This window comes from Marmota marmota, unplaced genomic scaffold (assembly GCF_001458135.2).
Source record: "Marmota marmota marmota unplaced genomic scaffold, marMar, whole genome shotgun sequence".
Taxonomy (NCBI): domain Eukaryota; kingdom Metazoa; phylum Chordata; class Mammalia; order Rodentia; family Sciuridae; genus Marmota; species Marmota marmota.
Genome location: NW_026000026.1, coordinates 598,437 through 616,903, shown reverse-complemented (window position 1 = coordinate 616,903; position 18,467 = coordinate 598,437). Strand labels below are relative to the sequence as shown.

Sequence of the window (18,467 nt, the reverse complement as noted above, 5' to 3'; positions counted from 1 at the left end):
GTGCTCTACCTCTACCCCACTCACAAGTCCCTGAAGCCCTGCCCGTTCTTCCTGGAGGGGAAGTGCCGCTTCAAGGACAGCTGCAGGTGAGGCCTTGCCCTGCCCGGGGAGTTGCAGCGGTGTCGGGATGAGGTGTTTACTCGGGTTTTTCTTTTTAATTTTTTTTTTTTTAGTAGTAGATGGATACGTACCTTTATTTTATTTATTTGTTTTTATGTGGTGTTGAGGATCAAACCCAGTGTCTCATCCATGCTAGGCCAGCGCTCTACCACCAAGCCCCAGCCTCATGTTTACTTGGATTTTTTTTTTTTTTTTTTTGAGAAATCAATAAGTCTGCGTTTATATTGTAAAGAACAATACCCGCCCATCATCAGTTTACTCTCCAGAGTGAACCTTAAAATTAGCTTTTTCTTTCTTTTTTTTTTTTTGGCGGTGTCGAGGATCAATCCACATACTGGGCAAGCGCTCTGCCACTGACTTGTACCTCAAACCCCAGGATTTACAGGAGTTTTCAAACATGCACAAGATTAGAGCGGTGACAACTGCCAGCTTCATTATTTATCACATTTTCCAATTTTACATCTATTTTCCCTTGCTCTACCTTTTTTTTTTCCCCTGGACTATTTTAAAGCAAATTCTAGAAGTTCCTTTTTTATTTTTGCCCGTAAGTGCTTCAGGGTGCACCTATGATCTACTTGATGAGGATATTGAATAAATAATGTCCGCATCTTTACATCTCAGGAATGGGATGGCATCACCTCATCAAATGCAAATGCCCTCATTTACTGCCACGGTGTCTATTTTTTTTTTCCCTTAACACATAGTTTTGTTTTTACTTCATCTTTAGAAGGAGTATTCACTAAAACTTTTCATAGTTGATTTTCTTTTAAGCCAGTAGTTCAGGATGACTACTAAACTTTTTTGTTTTGTTTTGCTGTGTGGGATTGAACCTCAGCTGACTCTAACCCTGAGCTACATTGTACTTCACCCATTTTGATTTTGATTTTGACATATGATCTTGATAAGTTGCCATTTTCCTGAATGACTGGGACTATAAGTTTATGCTACTGCACCTAGCTGAATATCATACTTCTTAGTAGACTCTTGGTATATTTTTTCCTTTCCTTCTTCCCTCCTTTCCTCCCTCTCTTCCTCCCTCCCCACCCTCCTCTCCCACCCCTGCACAAAGGTGCCTGTCATCAGTGACAATATTCACCAAGTGGACATGTCTGTGTAACCAGCAGCTAGATCATCATTTTGCCACTGTCTCTGGGGGTTACCAAGTTCCTGTATTGTGTTCCCTACAATGAGAGATCTAGTTTGCTGCTGGCCTGTTTCCTTTGGCCCAGGTGCTATTCCAAGAGATTTGCATATGCTCACTGACCTGTGCAGCAACACTATAGGTAAGCCCTGCAGTCACTCCATTTTACAGATGGAGAGATGGGCTCTGAAGCACTAAGTTGCCCAAGGTCACCGGCCCCAGCACTGTTCATCAGCAGTGCTTCCTTCTGTCAGCTTTAGGTCCAATCTGAAGACTTTGAAGCATCTCACAAACACTTGCCTTGCCAGCACCCCAGGCTAAGTTGTTTTCTTGGACTTGTTTTGGACAATGATAATGATGATGATGAAGATGGTTTGAAATACTGGAAATTCAGCCCAGGGGTGCTCTACTGCTGAGCTCCATCTCCATCTTGATTGATTGATTGATTGATTGATTGATATTGGGGATTGTACCACTGAGCTACAGCCCCAGTCTTTTTAATTTTTATTTTGAGACAGGGTCTTGCTACTTTTCCTGAGGCTGGTCTCAAACTTACCATTCTCCTGCTTCAGCCTCCTCGGTAGCTGGGCTTACAGGCATGCACCACTGTACCCAGCTTGTAATTTTTAAAATAAAAGAAATAAAATGGTACCAATAATATAAAGTACCTTTCTACCCCCAATCTCTCTGTTTTACTCTCCTCCTGAGAGACTGCTGTCACCAAACTTGGTACATACCCTTCTAGTACATGATGGTCCTCTACAGATGTGTGTCTGTAAGTGGTGTATGTACTGTGCTTTTTTTGGAGGGGGGGTGTTACCGGGGATTGAACTCAGGGGCACTAGACCACTGAGCCACATCCCTAGCCCTATTTTGTGTTTTATTAGAGACAGGGTCTCACTGAGTTGCTTAGCATCTCTCTAAGTTGCTGAGGCTAGATTTGAACTTGCAACCCTCCTGCCTCAGCCTCCTGAGCCACTGGGATTACAGGCATGGGGCACTGTGTTCGGCTTCAGTTATGTTTTGAGAGATGAACAAGTTGACATGAAACTTTTCTGTTCAGGTACTGTTACTTTCCCTCATATGAGTATGCCACATCTTATTCTGTCTGCTTTGATGGTGTTCAGCTTTCGTTTATTGCAAACAACAAGCGGTGACTATCCTAGTGCATGTTATTTTGCACCCAAGAAACATTTCCCCAGCATGTAAGCATTGTGGAGAGTCAGTATGTGCCTGGGTCAGTGCAGAGAGCACGCACTTTCTTACCTCCTGAAGTGCCTCATTCTTAGTGCTCTTCTTATTGCCCACAGTCATACTGTCTGACCTTCAGATTTGTGCCTGTTGAAAACTGGACAGTGGCATCTGGATAGAATTTGTATTGTCTGATTACTAATGAGGTGAGCATCCTTTCACGCCTTTTTTTTTTGTGTGTGTGTGTGTGTGTGTGTTGCTGGGGATTGAACCCAGGACCATGTGCATGCGAGGCGAGCACTGTACCAACTGAGCTATATCCCCAGCCCCCTTTCACACATTTTTATAGCTTGATCTCTCTCCTCTCTTCTCTTCTAAAAAATGGAGGTGAGAAGTATTCCTCTAGTTACTGGGAGAATAGAATGAATTCACGTATAGGACCACAAAGAATATAGAACAGTACCTGAAGAGTAACAAGCATAAGTGGCTTTCTTTAGCTCATTACTCTGAAACAAATTCAGATGTGGGAAGCAAATAGAATATAAAGAAATGTTTTGAACTGGCTCTCACCATCCAGATCAAAAACTACCAGTTGTCAATAATCCTAGAAGCCCCCGCTTTGCACCTCAATCCTAAACAGCCTCTTCCCTCAAAAACCGTATTTCTTATTTATATGGCTTATCAACCAGGTCTGACTGTGGTGTAACCGCCATAATCTGGTCTTGCCCATTTTCTGACCCTGATTATAGCTGCACCTGCCATCTGCAGGCTTCAGGTCCAACCTCTGTTGGTGTTACTGTTTTTATCACTAGGGTCATTTGCTGGCCATATGAATGGAAGGGGTGCAGAGAGCACACACCTGGGGTGCTACTTGACCACCCAGTATAGAAAAAATGCTTGACATTTCTGTCTTGTTTACTTAGTTTTGAAGATAAAGAGCTGAATCGTTTTTATAATGAGAAGGTGATGAAGTAACTTTTTAAAAAATTTAATATTTTTATGAACTCATAAATGTAAATGCATTTGATGAATTTTGATCTGCTGCAGTTCTGATCCTTTTTTTACCTGCAAATTGGCCTGCCTTTGGCCAGCAGGACCCTCTTCAAGTTGACTTCTGCATCCTTTTGACTGGCCTCCACTGATGCTAATGGCCACCTTGCTGTCTGGGTCAGGATACTCAACCCACCAGTGCACTTCCTGCCCTAGACCCTGCATTGCCCAGCCTCCAGGAAGGATGGTTTCCTTCATGGGAGGGGGTGTTTCTAGACCTTCAGCGTGCATAATACCAGGCTGCAGGCTGGTCATTGTTTCTACATGTTTTAGGTGGCAGAGCTAGGAAACAGGGAACAGTGGATGTATATGTATATAGGCTGCCTGAGATAATAAGACCATGCACCTGTTCAGTTTGGGGTTTGTTTTTGGTACTAGAGATTGAACCTAGAACTCTACCACTGAACTTCATTCCTAATCCTTTATTTTATTTATTTTAAGACAGGGTCTTCCTCAGTTGCCAAGGCTGGCCCCCAACTTTTGATCCTTTTCAGTCTCCCAAGTTACTGTGGATAACAGGCATGCTCTAGTGCACCCACCTATCCACCTGTATTTTTAAGAGTAAAATACATGTGAGTTCATATAGGTATTCAGAACAGTTCAAATTAACAACTAGCGTTTTCATTCAGTCTCTTTTGGATCACATCTGAATTTCCTTCTCTACCCCACCCCAGGGTTCTGGTTCTCAGGGGCTCAGGGGATCATAGACTCCAAATTTCCTCTCATTGCTTTTTGTCATCCCGTTGTAGGTACACAGCATTCTGAGAGCAATTGCACTCGGACTAACAGCACCATTTGCAATGACTGAAAACTGTGGGAAGTGTTTTTATCCATGTACCTGCATTCTTGTGTTTTACGATGGCACTAGGTCTCCATTATGTAGTGTGTGGTCATCTTAGCCCATCATCTCAGCTCTGCAAGGGCCTATTCTGTGTGTGCCGTCAATCCATGTTGGGCAGTTGGGTTACTTGGTTATCTAAGGCTCGTTTATCTCTAGGTGAGTGGTGGGCTCCTAGAGTGGCATTTCTGGAGAGCTGCTTATTGGAAAAGTTGTGTTTGTATCCTTTATGTTCAAAGGCCAGTTTTATTGGGTATAAATCTTGGCTCACACATTTCTTTCCCTGTAAAATTCAGTAGTTTTACCGTGATGCATCTCACTGTGAATCACACTAAAGTGATACTTTCAGCATGGTATAGTCTTTCAACATAGGTAATTACAAATATTTTTCATATCAGGAAAGTTTTTCAAAAATATATTTTAGATGGACATATAACTTTATTTTTTTAATGTGCTGAGGATCCAACCCAGTGCCCCACACACACTAGGCAAGCGCTCTACCACTAAGCCATAACCCCAGCCCATCAGGAAAGTTTTCTTGAATTACAGTACATAGTATATGTCTTGTTGTCCATACTAACTCTTCACTTATCTTTAATATTTGATGCTTTCTCTCTTTATCTTATTCTTCATTTCTATATTTTGTTCTTTCCTTCACTAAAAAAAAAAAAAAAATTACATTGAGTGACTGGGGATAGTAGCTCAGTGGTAGAACATTGCTTAGCATGTGTGAGAACCTAGGCTCGATCCATAGCATTACCAAAAAAAAAAAAAGCAAAACAAAATTTTGTTGATTTAATTGATATGGCATACAATTCACCCATATAAAGCATACAATTCACTGGTTTTTTATGTTACATTATTTATTTTTAAATGTTGTGGTAAAATATGTATGACAAGGTGTCCCGTTTTAACCATTTTTAAGCCTTCAATTGAGTAGCATTAATTGACATTCACAGTATATCATAATCATCACTGTCAGGACTAGGGATATGGCATAGTGGCAGAGCACTTGCCTGGCATATGCAGGACCTGGATTTCATACCCACCCTCCACCCCCCCAAAAAAAGTCATTACCACCACTATCTATTTTCAGAATGTTTTCTTCCCAAACAGAAACTGTACTCATTGAGTAAGTAACTCCAGGACCCTCTCCCCCAGCCTCTGAGAACCTCTACTTTGTCTCTCTTCATCTGCCTTTTCTAGGCGCCTGTACAAGTGGAATAATCCAGCATTTGTCCTTTGTTCTTTGGCTGGATTCATTTAACACAGTGTGTGTGCATGTGAGTGGTCCTGAGGATTGAATCCAGGGCCTTGCACATGCTGGTTGGGCACTTTAGCACTGAGCCTCATCCTCGGCCCTTAACATAGTATTTTTAGGTTTCATCTGTGTTATAGTATGTATCAGAGAGTGTGTGTGATTGAACCCAAGTCCTTGCACATATTAGGCAGGTGCTCTGCCACTGAACTGTACCCCAGCCTGGCATTTGGAGTTTGGATAGGGATTGAATACATAGACCAATCTTAATAAGATTGTTAAACAGTATTAGCAGTATTCTCTTCCAATTATATTTTGTAATGTACAGATCTTACATGTTTTGGGTTTAACTTATTTTTAATATTCCTTTTGATGGTCTTATAAGTAGAATTTACTTAATATTCTTAATTACATTTTTAAATTGTTCATTTCCAATGTGTAGAAATACAACTGAGTTTTGTATGTTGATTTTGTGTCCTTTGCTAAAATTTGTTTATTAGCTTTAATAGGAGTTTTTTGTGGTTTTGTAGGTTTTTGTAATTTTTAAAGATTTTCTGTTTATAGGATCATGTTATCTCTGAATAGAGATTTTAGTTGTATCCAACTTATATGGCTTTTATTTCTTTTTCTTGCTTAATTGCTCTAACTGGAACTTGCTACATTGTATAATAAAAGTGGTAAGAGTATGTGAGTATTTGTGTTTTTCTTTCTTTTTTTCCTGGTCTTAGGGGGGAAAGCTTTCTGTTTTTTACTGTTGAATATGATATTAGTTGTGGGTCTTCCATGGATGCTCTTCGTCAAATTTAGGACATTCCCTGAGTTGTGTTTGCCATTTCCAAATGCTCTTTTGTATCAACAGATATGATTATGTTGGTTTTTTTTTTTACTTCCTCTTTTACTAATGTGGTGTATTATACTGAATGGTTTTCATGCATTGAGCTCCTCCTTACATTCCTGGGATGAATCACAATTAGTCATCGTGTATATTGAATATGCTGCTAAATTTGGTTTACTACTGTGTTGTTGAGGGTGTTTGCATCTATATCCATAAAGGATAGTGGTCTGTAATTTTTGTATGTATATATGTATGTATTTTGCAGTACTGGGAATTGAAACCATGGGTACTCTATCACTGAGCTACATCCCCAGTCCTTTTTATTTTTTGAGGCATGGTCTTACTAAGTTTCCCAGGTTTCCTCCTGCCTTGGTCTCCAGAGTAGCTAGGATTAGAGGTGTGTGCCTCCATGCCTAGCCTAAATTAATATTTTAACTGACACATTAAAAAAAAATAAAATTGTACCTAATAATGGGGTGCCATGTAATATTTCAATACCTTGTATGTGTTATCTACTATATCCCCTGTAACATTTGTCATTTATTTATGTTAAAAAATATTTACAATCATTTCTTCTAGCTTTTTGAATATGGGAATGTCTTTATTTCTCCATCATTTTGGAAGGATAGTTTTGCCGGATATGGACTTCTTGATCCAGTAGTGTTTTTGTTTTTTCTTTCAGTACTTTAAATGATGTTCCACTGCCTCTGGCTTCAGCAGTTTCTGATGAGAAACTGGCTGTTAATCTTCTGGAGGATCCTTTGGACATGCTGAGTCCCTCCTCTCTTGCACTTCTCAGGATTCTCTGTCTTTGGATTTCAGCAGTTTGCTTGTAATGAGTCTCATTCTGGACCTCTTTGAGTTTAAAGATTTGGAGTTTATTGCAGTTCTTGGATGTTGTGGATGCAGATCTTTCATCTCATGTGGAATGTTTCAGTCATTATCTCCACATCTTCTAGAGTACTGTTTGTGCTCCCCTCTTTCCTCTCCGGAAGCTCCCGCCTTGTGAGTGATGGTGTGTGGGGCTCGTGGTGTGCCATGGATTCCTGGGGCCTTGCTCTTTCTCCTGGACTCTCCTTTCTCTCATTCAGTAGACCTGCCTCCGGGTTTTCTGTTCTTTCATCTGCCAGCTCAACTCCTCTGGCTATTCTACTGTTTAGCTTCAGGGTTTCCCTGAAGCTGGTGTTTGGGACATTGTACACTGCTCCTCCATGATGTCCTGTCTGTGGGTACCTTCTGTTGGGTTACCTTGGGGCAACATACCTTGTTCTTACACTTCCTTTGGTTCATCATCCATGCTTACCTTTAGTTATTTGGTATAATTAACACAGCTGAGAAGTAGTTTCTGTTAACTGATTTGTTCCTGTTAATGGGCTATGTTTTCTTATTTCAGCATGCCTTATAATTTTCGTCTGATTCGTCTGAATATTGGAGTATGGTCACCTTCATCTTTGAAGGTCACCTTCAGAGCTCTTGGTGGGCAGTTCTTTTTCTTCTTAAGCATTCTCATACAACATCACATCGCCTTCTGGCTCCATTGTTTCCAATGAGGAGTCACTTATGAACCGAACCACTGTGCCTTTGTACAGAAACAGTTACTTTTCTTTTGCTATGCTTCTCTGACTTCGGCACTTCTGTTGATGTCTGGATGTGATCTCGTTGCGCTTGTACCATTTAGCCTCAGAAAGTCTCTTGAAGCTGAGTTGATGTCTAGTCCACCGGGTGGGAGGGCCTTGCAGTCACTTCATCAGGTGCCTCATCCCCTTTGGACTCCCATTGCACATGTACTGGTTTGCTTGATGGTTTTTTTTGTTGTTGTTGTTGTTTTGTTTTTTTAATTGTTATTGTTTGGATTTTTTGGTAGTTGTAGATGGACCGAATATCTTTATTTTATTTTCTTATTTTTATTTGGTACTGAGGATCAAACGCAGTGCCTCCAAGCATGCTAGGCAAGCGCTCTACCACTGAGCCCCAGCCCCAACCCCTTGCTTGATGTTTTTATTTTTATTTGTTTTTTTTAAAAAAATATTTATTTATTTATTTTAGTTTTCGGGGGACACAACATCTTTGTATGTGGTGCTGAGGATCGAACCCGGGCCGCACGCATGCCAGGCGAGCGCGCTACCGCTTGAGCCACATCCCCAGCCCGCTTGATGTTTTTATATGGGCTTCTGAGATGCCTTTTTTTCTCCCCAATTTGGTGGGTTTTTTTTGTTGTTTGTTTGTTTTTTAGGGAGGTTTTAAGTTTGCAGCAAAATTGAATGGAAGTACAGAAATTTCTTTGCATGCCCCTGCCCCAGGCAGGCACAACCTCCATCACCAGCTCCTCATGCCCCAGAGCACCTGCGTTGTCACCACCCAGACACAGTGTGCACAGGGCTCCATCTGGGTGCTGCATGTTCAGTGGATTTGATTGAATGCGTAGTAACATGATCCAGCGCTACAGCACCACACAGAATTGTTGGACTGTCCTGGAAGCCCCCTGTGCTCTGCCTGTCTCAATCATTCTCCTCTATTTAGCAAATTTTTTGTTTCAGTGATTCTATTTTTCAACTGTGGCATTTCTATTTGATTCTTTTTATATAATTTCCTCTTTTAAGATATTCTGTTTCTTGAGTGAGTGTCATTATCATTTAATTCTTGAAACATACTTACAATATCTGTTTTGAGGTCTTGTTTAACTCAGCATTTGGACTCACTCGGTCATATTCTATCAATTGCTTTTTTCCATAAATTTAGATCACATTTCCTGTTTTCCTGTCTCATAACTTTGTTGAAAATTCAATGACATCTCATTAGAAAGAGCAGAGCCAGAAGACAGGTGATATATTATACCTGGATTCTGAATTGTTTTCCTAAGTTTGTTTTAGTGAAGTTTTCTGGACTTAAATCAGAAAATCTGCCTCCCCTGTAATGTGCAGCCTCTGTCACCACCGCTTATTTAAGATGTGCTTTTGCTCTTTAGCCTGGTTTCCTAGAGCTGCATCTTTGTGTGTGCATGCACATATGTGTGGCGGGGAGGGGGCTGCATCTTCTTAAAGCTCCATGATCACCTGTGATTTAGGCAGGAATGGTACTCAGATACCTCTAGCACCAAGGGCTTCTTACCTCAGCCATTTGGCCCTGTGGGTTGGGGAGCACCTTCCGTGTTCACCCAGCCTCTTGTTCTCTCTCCTGGTTTCTCCGGTCTTCTCTTGGAGCTCCTAACACATGCATTTCCCTCAGGAGCTGGGGATCTCCCTGTTAAACACATAGCTGGTGTTCACTGCAGCTGAAGTCACAACCCCACATGATCAGAGCTGTTTCCCCAGTGGTTTTTGCCAGCACTGCCGCATGTAGCTGCCAGGGCCTGGGTTTTGCCTCTGCCCCCATCTGCTCTGCGGCTTTTAGTTTTTTCCCAAGCTGGAAGAACTATCATGGGTTTTCTGAACCCAGGAGCGGGCCAAATGTAGCAGCTGTCTCCTCCCATTTCCACCAGAGCTGAGCGGGTTGTCACTAATCTCTTTTCAGTGTATGTGTGCTCTCATCAATTTCCAGTGAGTCTTGACAATTTTTTCCAGTTTTAGGCTCGTATTTCTGTGGGAAGTGTTCAATGATGTCCCTACCAGGCCCTAGCTGAGCTTAAATCTTTTTATAGTTCCAGATCTTTTTAGAGTTCTCAGGTTTAAGTCTTTACTTCATCTGGAATGTGTTTCTGTGGACATTTTGATGTTGGTCATCAATTTGGGGGTCTTATATATGAAAACTCAAATTTTGAATCCAGAGTTCATCCTTCCCTAGCATGTTTGCGGTACTCCTCAGTTGTTAGGTTTCCTATGTGCATGGGGCTCTTGCTGTTCTCCTTTTTTCCACAGGTCAGTTTGTCCATCTCTAATTTTTAACCTCATGGATATACCATAACTATTCCCCATGCTTCAAATTTTTAGATTATTTCTTAAGTTTTTCATATTCTTGGAAATCCTTTCATAAAAGCACTTGTTCGATTGAGCATCCCTGATCTGAAAATTCAAAATCTGAAGTGTTCCAAAATCCCAAACATTTTGAGTGTGGACATGATGCCACAAGTAGAAATTTCCACACCTGACCTCATGTGAACAGATAGCAGTTCAAAATCAGCCACACTGAAAATACTGTGTAGGATTACTTTAAGCTGTGTGTATAAGGTTTATATGAAACAAATGAATTTCTTTTCTTTTTTTTTTTTTTATATATTTATTTATTTATTTATTTTTAGTTTTCGGCGGACACAACATCTTTGTTTGTATGTGGTGCTGAGGATCGAACCTGGGCCGCACGCATGCCAGGCGAGCGCGCTACCGCTTAAGCCACATCCCCAGCCCCCAAATGAATTTCTTGTTTAACTTGATTCCACCCCCAAGATATCGCATTATGTTTTTGTAAATGTTCCAAAATTTTAAAAAATCTAAGTTTAAAACACTTCTGGTCCTAAGCATTTTGGATAAGGAGCACTCAATCTGTGCCAAATTTTTTTTTTTTTTTTAATTTATTTTTTTTGGAAGTTTTTTAGAACTTTTATTTTATGTACAAAGAGTGAGCATGTTCTCCTTCACTGGATGGCTGTCTTGGGTAATCCATTCAAGGAAGATCACTTAGTCCAACTTAATGAAGCCTATATCCTTCGCGTACTGACGGAAACACTGCCGGCACATGTTGAGGCCGTATTTCCGGATCAGACCGTGCCGGTTTGAACACACGCGGCAAGAGCGAGAACCCTGGCCAAATTTTCGCGGATGGCTCCAATACAGCTGTTGATGACCCATCTTGCTTTCAAGGGTGCAACGAGGCAAAAGGTGTGCCAAATTTTAAGGCCTCTTCTAGTGATAAAGGATCCTCCAAAAAGGTTTGACTGATGGTCAGACATTGGGAATGTGCCAAACTCACCTGGCGAGGAGTTGCTTTGAGTGCATCCCTTTAGTCCTTGGTTGAGTGAGACTTTTCTGCCAGTACCTCCACTACAGTGCTCTTGCAGCTGTGTCACAGCTGCTGGTATTGCTTGCTCAATGGCAGTGCCCTATTTACCAGGATAGCCAGGGGTGAGAAGGAGAACCCCAGACCACCACTGTGCAACTTGGGGGAGCTTACTGAGACTGCCTGTCCATCTCCCTCCTTCCCACCCACAGATTCCTGCCTAGGAAGACAACCCTGGCTGTGTTTTGACGTGAATGCCAGCCCTCAGCTGCTCCTGTGGGGTTAACAGTTTCCTGTATGAAATGATGACATGCAGTGGTGGCTGGTGGTTAGCTTTTTCATGTCTTTATTTAGCAGGTTCAAGTTTGCAGTCCTGTGTCTGTCCCCACATTTCCTCTTCATTCTCTCTAACTTGGTTTTGGTTTTGGTTTTAATTTTACTGGTGCACTGATATCTAAAAGTTGCAATACTGCTGAATGTGGTGGAATAGGTTTGTAATCCCAGCAAGTTGGGAGGCTGAGGTAGGAGGATTGCAAGCCCAAGGCCAGCCTGGGCAACTTAATGAGACCCTGTCTCAAAAAAAAAAATAAGAAGAAGAACTGGAAAAAAATAAAAAGGGCTGGGGATATAGCTCTGTGGTAAAGCATGCCTGGGTTCAATCTTCAGTACTTAAAAATATATATATCTATATGAGTCTCAGCACTGCTACTTATGACTAGGCTGTCCTAGTGGGTTTGGGTCCAGGACATGCATGCACCCCGTCCACCCTATACCATGTTTGCTATGAGTACTTATTGGGTCTAGAACTTCATAACTGGAGATGATGGTGAGCCAAAGTCACAACACCCTCTGCCACATTGTCACCCTAGCAAGCTGGAAACAATACCAGGAATATGCTCTTCAGAGTAGCCAAGCGCATCCTGAGAGACTTCAAGTGTGCATGTTTAGTGTGTATGAGTATATTGTCTGTGCGTGTGTGTGTATATTCGCGTGTGAGTTTATGTATATGGGTACATGGGAATATATATGTGTGCTTGTATATTTGTGTGCACCTGTACATGTATATGTAGGTATGTCTGTGAGTATGAGTGTATGTTTATGCATGTGTGTGTTTATGAGTGAAAGTCTGTGTTTGCCTGTGAGAAAGTGTGTATGTATATGCACATGCAAAAGTGTATGAGAGGGCTGGGGCTGGGGCTCAGTGGTAGAGCACTCACTTAGCATGTGCAAGGCCCTGGGTTCGGTCCTCAGCACCACATTAAAATAATTAAATAAAATAAAGGTATTGTGTTCATCTATAACCAGAAAAAAAATATTTAAAAAGTATATGAGAGAGGGCTGGGGCTGGGGCCTAGCATGTGTGAGGCACTGGGTTTGGTCCTTAGCACCACATAAAAAATAAACAAATAAAATAATGTCACGCTGTCCATCTACAACTTAAAAAATAAAAAAAAAAAAAAAAGGTATGTGAGAGAGATGGAAAAAGTATATTCTTCTTGGTGTGCTTATCTCCCTGTCTGTTTCTCCCTTCTGGGCACCAGGCAGATGGCCTTGGTGTTCCTGGGCTTGTTTGCCCTCATAGGCCATGGCTGAGCCTGCCCCCTGTGGCCTTCTCTGCAGGTTCTCCCACGGGCAGGTGGTCTCCGTGGATGAGCTGCGCCCCTTCCAGGACCCAGATCTGAGCTTGCTGCAGGCTGGCTCTACGTGTCTGGCCAAGCACCAGGATGGCCTCTGGCACCCAGCACGGATCCTTGGTGAGGCTGCTGTGGGGACTTCCCTGACAGGGTGCTTCTGAGTAAAGCCCTTCTTAGAAAGTCTTTTCTCTGTGTCCTGGGCCACTTCCTATCTCTTTGGACATTGAGATCTCCGACTGGGCCCAAGAGGAGCAAGTCTGGCCTGGCCTCAGCTCTGCCTCACTTCCCCCTTCCTTTGTTGCTCCTTACTGCGGCCTGCTCATTACAGCTGCTGACCTGCAGCCCATGTTTGTCTCCTCAGATGTAGATAATGGCTACTATACAGTCAAGTTTGACTCACTGCTGCTGAAAGAGGCTGTGGTGGAGGGAGATAGCATTCTGCCCCCCCTGCGCACGGAGGCTGCAGAGTCATCGGACTCAGACAGTGGTGATGCGGTTGACTCAAGCTATGCCAGAGGTACAACGGCACCGTGGTGCCCAGAGCCAGGATGGTGGGGGCCTGGAGCAAGGTTGGCAGCTTTCTCCCTGAGAAGCACCCTGCTAAGGGGACAACTGTAGTGAGTGGCCAAAGTGAGGTCAGCTCAGCCTGGGTAACCACAGCAGAGGGCCTGGGGTACGGCCAGAGACCTGGCCTTTGGCTTTGAGGAGCATGTGCAACAGTTACAAGCTCTGAAATGCAAGGTCTTGGCCTTGCTGTGGGAGAGAAAGGACTGTTGGGGCTGGAGCTGCTAAAGAGACAACAGGGAGTGATGGGTAGACGTGACGGACAGGAAGGGGTGGCTCTGTCAATTGCCTTTCCAGGCTGAGGACCTGTTGCCTGGTGGGTGGGGGTGGAAGGGAACCTGGCAGATAGAGGGTGTATGTCCAGATACGTTGGGTGGAGGTGTCAGGAAAGGGAGCTAGTAGGCAATGTTCAAGTCTCCTGAGGGGTCAGGGAGGGTGATGACAGGGAGGTGTCCCTGGGAACCTATGACATGAATTGGTGATCTCTGAACCCCTATCCTCAGCAACCAGTGATTGGCTGCAGTACAGTCAACTTACCTGCTTAAGGTGCCAGGAACACCCACAGCAGGTTTGTGAGTCCTGGCAAGAGATGGGTATCCTGCTTGGGAGCTGAGCTCTTGGGGAACACGGGCCAGAGCACAGGTCACCACTCACCGTCCTCTGGCCTAGCTGAGCCATTGCCCTCTGTCTCTTGCAGTGGTGGAATCAGGCACTGCAGACACTGGGACCTGCAGCTCTGCCTTTGCTGGCTGGGAAGTACACACACGTGGCATTGGCTCCAGACTCCTCGCCAAGATGGGCTATGAGTTTGGCAAGGGTGAGTGTGTGCTACCTGGGGGGAAGGGTGCTGGAGAGCAGCTGAGGGTCAGTACCTGCAGCACCAGCCCTACTTCTTCGCAGGCTTAGGCAGACATGCCGAAGGCCGGGTGGAGCCTATTCATGCTGTGGTGTTGCCTCGAGGGAAGTCGCTGGACCAGTGTGCAGAGATCCTGCAAAAGAGGACCAAGCGGGGCCAGGCTGGTGCCAACAGGCCCCCAAGGTGCCAGGGGAGTGGGGGTGGGCCTGGGGGCCGACCACCCCCTCGGAACGTGTTTGACTTCCTGAATGAAAAGCTGCGGAGCCAGGCTCCTGGGGCCCTGGAGGCTGGGGCGGGCCCCCCAGGAAGGAGGAGCCAGGACATGTACCATGCCAGCAAGAGCGCCAAGCAGGCCCTGAGCCTACGGCTCTTCCAGACTGAGGAGAAGATTGTGCGTACCCAGCGGGACATCCAGGGCATCCAAGAGGCCCTCACCCGGAATGCTGGCCGGTACGTGTGGGGCCCTGGGCGCTGGGTGGCCATCCCTATAGGACATATGCGGGCGGTCACCTGACCTGAGAGTGCCTGCTGAGTTTGAAGAAAGCTAGATGTAAGAGGTCGGGCAGTGGCCACAACAGCAGTGGTGTCAATGGGCCAGGAAGCTATGCTGACGAGCAGGCCGTTCCTAGGCACAGCGTGGCAGCAGCCCAGCTGGAAGAGAAGCTGGCAGGAGCCCAGCGGCAGCTGGGGCAGCTCCGAGCTCAGGAGGCAGGCCTGCAGCGGGAACAGCGGAAGGCAGACACCCACAGGAAGATGACAGAGTTCTAGAGGCCTCGCATGTACTGTGGATGGGTCCTGGGACCCCAACTCCGGCTGCCTTGGCTGAAAAACCAGCTGTCACTCTGACACCTAAGATACCTCTCAAGAGGGGACAGCCCACTTCTAGGATTCATATCAGCCTCGCCAGCCTGGAGTATTTGGACACTGCCAAGTGAAGATGTCCTTCTGGAGGGTCAGTCACTTCTGGATACTTACTTGCCTACGGAGCCCACCTGCCAGTGTCTTGGGGCGTATCCTTAGCAAGGACATTAAAATGATTTCGTCACAGTATCAGTGGAGACTCAGCTGGCTACGGGGTCTCTGGGGAGAGAGGGGTCTGCACAGGTTCATGGCAACTCACGGGCTGGGCTTCAGGGGTCCTGAATGAGGCCACAGCCCATGCCAGGGTCAGAGGGCCCAGGAGAGTGGCCTTCTCCCTTCTCTTTTCTGATTGAGGTGGGTAAAAACCCTGGGTGTCCTTTGGTGCCCTGTGCTTACTTCACTGGGTGGATTTGGCCCTCAGGAGCACTGTTAGGCAGGTGGTCCTGCTCAAGTGGGTTTGGTCAGTTGAAATTTGGTGGCCACTGATTATCTAGCTGATCTACTCTCCCCACTTCTTGTTGGCAAGTGTTCACTTCAGTGGGTGTGGTAGGGTGCATAGCTGGGCTCTCAGAATATAGGGATGGCCACCCAGCGCCCAGGGTAGCACACTGAGTCACGACTAGACCGAGGGAGGGGCCCTAGCAGGTGGGTGACTCCTGGTGCAGCAGCAGCTGCAGCTCAGGGCTGAGGGCTGCTGGGGAGGTGCTCTGAGGCAGCGACAGGAAGTGAGGTGGGGAGCTCTACCAGGCCCACAAAGACCTTCCTGGCTGCCCCAGACAGGGCCGTGGAGGAGCCGCGTGGTGGCCTTGGTAAGTGCCTGCTCTGCCCTCCAGCATGGGCAGTTCCCCAAGCCCCTCAGGGGCGCTCCTTGCATTTGGGAGGGCTTGGACTGACCTGGTCAAGGCATTGGGAACTGGCTGTGTTCCAGTTAATCAGACTGGGTCCTCCCACATGCCCGTGCAAGAAGCCCGCTGCTGAGTCTGGGTAGACTGGCCTCGACCTCCAAGATTACCCCTTGAACCTCCCCTAACTCCTACAGATAGTTGGTGGGCCCACCTGTTACCCACCACCCATCCCCCAGGCAACTCTGCTGACATTAATCCAGCATAGGTGGCAGAGACCAGGGGGAGGAGAGCCAGAGGGGTGGGAGGACATTTCAGTGCCTGAAGCTGGCCTCTTCTGCCTCTCCACTACTCCACTTCAAGGTCCAAGCTCTCTACTAAGATGGCTTAGGGGCATCACCTAAGACAAGGGGGCCACAGCTGGGCAGGGTGGGTAGGCGAGGTCTGTGGCCTGTGGCTCATAGGCCCAGGGGTGTAACTGCAGGGACTTCCCCCAGATCATGGGTTTGGGCTGCAGTGACCACAGCATGATCTTGGCCAGGTTACAATTGCCCTAGCCATGCTCTGCCATCACCATGACCACCTGCAGTTATGGTGAAAGTGCAGGCAGAGTACCCCTTTTCACCAGGAGTTCCAAGCTGGAGGTGGAAGGGTGGGTGCCCCTGGGTAAGGTCAGGTGTTTCCGGTATGCTGAGTCAGAATAGGGGGAGGAGCCCACCCACAGAGGGAGGAGCACAAGTGGGGCTGCCATTTGTGTGCCCCATCCTCAAGCCAGCCCCAGTGCCCCTCTCTTCTGCCCCCAGGCCCCTGCCTCACAGGATGGGGCAACCAGTGCCCTTGGCCCTGCCCACCCTCTGGGTCCTAGGGTGCTTCTCCCTGCTCCTCTGGCTGTGGGTGCTGTGCACAGCCTGCCACAGGTATGTCTGTTGTGCTGGGTTCCTTGTGGGCCCTCACCACCTCCTTGTGCAGACAGGAGTTAGAGGCAGGCCCGTGCAGAGGCTCTGTGAGAACCTCTACATTGGTCTTGCATCAGCTGCTGACCACCCTTGTACCTACTGTGGCCCCTGGCCTAATGATGCTCTTGCCCCCAGGACACGGGTGCTGAGGCATCGGGCCAGGCTGCAGGGCAGCATGAAGCCAGTGCAAGTGGTGAGTGCCAGGCCAGGGTGGTGCCACAGGGTCCCTTCCAGACCTTTGCCCTCAGTCAGTGCTGAGACAGACTCGCTTCTGCTCCCTCAGCAGGTCCGGCACCAGGCTGTAGGAGCTGCACCGCGGCCCACACAGCAGCATCGTGAGCCTCCGGGAGGGTTAATGGGGTGGGTCTGGCCATAGGCTGTCTCCCCAGTTCTGGGGCCAGGCCTGCTCCCCACCCTTAAGTGACCTCTACTCTAACCCCACCCCTAGCCCCACGGCCTGCCAGCATGGATCTCCTGCACCCACACTGGCTGGAAGTGCCCAGGAGCAGCACCAGGCCACAGGCAGCCCCCTCCATCTTCCCACCACAGCAGTTGCCTAAGGCCTCTCCTGTCTCCCCTTCACCCTTCATTGGCCCTGAGGACACTTATTCCAACATAGGGCTGGCTGCAATCCCCAGAGCCAGCCTGGCTTCGAGCCCTGTGGTGTGGGCAGGGACACGGCTGACCATCGGCTGTGCCAGGCCTGGGCCTGCGGCCAGACCTCTGGTGGCTGAATATGCCTGCATCCAGAAGCTCAAGGGGACAGGTCAGGGTCCCCAAGAACTGCAGCAGGGGACTGCTGAGAGGATCCCAACTGCTCAGGTAAAGTGGGCCTGGGCTGTGCACAGCAGGTGGGGCTGGCAGATTCTTGGCAGAGAGGCTGGTGTTTACCGCTCCTTGGATCCCTCCTCTCTCCAGGTGGACATCCTGTACTCCAGGGTCTGCAAGTCTGAAAGCAGGGACCCAGGACTCATAAAAAACCAGCTAGACCTCAAGGGTGGGGGATCGATTCTGGCCCCAAGGAATGACTTGACCTGTGAGACCCTCCCCCTCAGGGACCTGAGCATGGACAGCAGGCCCCTGGAAAATGTGTATGAGAGCATCCAGGAGATGGGGCCCTGAGCAGGATTCACCCCTCCTGTCTACCTGGTAACACAGTGGATATGTGCAGGTGCCAGGCCCCCGTTTCTGCCTCGGGAGGGTTTGGAGACCCCTGAACACCCAGTATTTACTATGTTCCTTTCTCCAGAGTGAGCTCCCTGCCCCTGCAGCTGACAGCACAAATCCCAGATCCCAAGGCTTCTAGCCTGTGAGGTTCTATTTCCACCGTCTACATGTCCTCTCCCTGCTCCAGAGAAGGCCTACATCCTAATAAAGTTCCATCAAACAAGG

General features: G+C 46.8%; 3 protein-coding genes across 15 annotated transcripts; 2 read left to right on the top strand and 1 right to left on the bottom strand.

Annotated features, from left to right (window-relative positions):
• On the top strand, positions 1-15,466 carry Zgpat (zinc finger CCCH-type and G-patch domain containing). Its single transcript, XM_048810610.1, has 7 exons — positions 1-86; positions 2,572-2,658; positions 12,983-13,116; positions 13,358-13,513; positions 14,258-14,377; positions 14,461-14,866; positions 15,046-15,466. The coding sequence occupies exons 2-7, from the start codon at positions 2,654-2,656 to the stop codon at positions 15,182-15,184; spliced, it is 960 nt and encodes a 319-aa protein (XP_048666567.1). The 5' UTR covers positions 1-86; positions 2,572-2,653; the 3' UTR covers positions 15,185-15,466.
• On the bottom strand, positions 10,950-11,259 carry LOC107136033 (40S ribosomal protein S29). Its single transcript, XM_015478270.2, has one exon. It carries the CDS (start codon positions 11,212-11,214, stop codon positions 11,044-11,046), a length of 171 nt encoding a protein of 56 aa, XP_015333756.1. The 5' UTR covers positions 11,215-11,259; the 3' UTR covers positions 10,950-11,043.
• Positions 15,232-18,466, top strand: Lime1 (Lck interacting transmembrane adaptor 1). Of its 13 annotated transcripts, none has more exons than XM_015478260.2 (6): positions 15,232-15,368; positions 16,923-17,036; positions 17,211-17,268; positions 17,359-17,410; positions 17,524-17,897; positions 17,994-18,466. In XM_015478260.2, the coding sequence occupies exons 2-6, from the start codon at positions 16,939-16,941 to the stop codon at positions 18,195-18,197; spliced, it is 786 nt and encodes a 261-aa protein (XP_015333746.1). In that variant the 5' UTR covers positions 15,232-15,368; positions 16,923-16,938; the 3' UTR covers positions 18,198-18,466. The 13 variants fall into 13 exon arrangements, with proteins under 13 accessions (XP_015333746.1, XP_048666571.1, XP_048666578.1 ...); XM_048810612.1 differs by lacking the exon at positions 15,232-15,368 and adding an exon at positions 15,497-15,631; XM_048810613.1 differs by lacking the exon at positions 15,232-15,368 and adding an exon at positions 15,679-16,086 and having other exon boundaries at positions 17,362-17,410.
• Position 18,467: the final 1 nt, after the last annotated feature.

What these genes read in the sequence shown, in the direction of transcription:
- Zgpat (XM_048810610.1), top strand. An exon ending in GCACCCAGCACGGATCCTTG is followed by an intron (nt 13,117 to 13,357) that starts GTGAGGCTGCTG and finishes TTGTCTCCTCAG; the next exon opens with ATGTAGATAATGGCTACTAT. An exon ending in TGACTCAAGCTATGCCAGAG is followed by an intron (nt 13,514 to 14,257) that starts GTACAACGGCAC and finishes TGTCTCTTGCAG; the next exon opens with TGGTGGAATCAGGCACTGCA.
- LOC107136033 (XM_015478270.2), bottom strand. Translation starts at nt 11,214, where the DNA reads ATGGGTCATCAACAGCTGTATTGGAGCCATCCGCGAAAATTTGGCCAG.
- Lime1 (XM_048810611.1), top strand. Translation starts at nt 15,560, where the DNA reads ATGAGGCCACAGCCCATGCCAGGGTCAGAGGGCCCAGGAGAGTGGCCT. An exon ending in CCTTCTCTTTTCTGATTGAG is followed by an intron (nt 15,632 to 16,922) that starts GTGGGTAAAAAC and finishes TTCTGCCCCCAG; the next exon opens with GCCCCTGCCTCACAGGATGG. An exon ending in GCATGAAGCCAGTGCAAGTG is followed by an intron (nt 17,269 to 17,523) that starts GTGAGTGCCAGG and finishes CCCCACCCCTAG; the next exon opens with CCCCACGGCCTGCCAGCATG.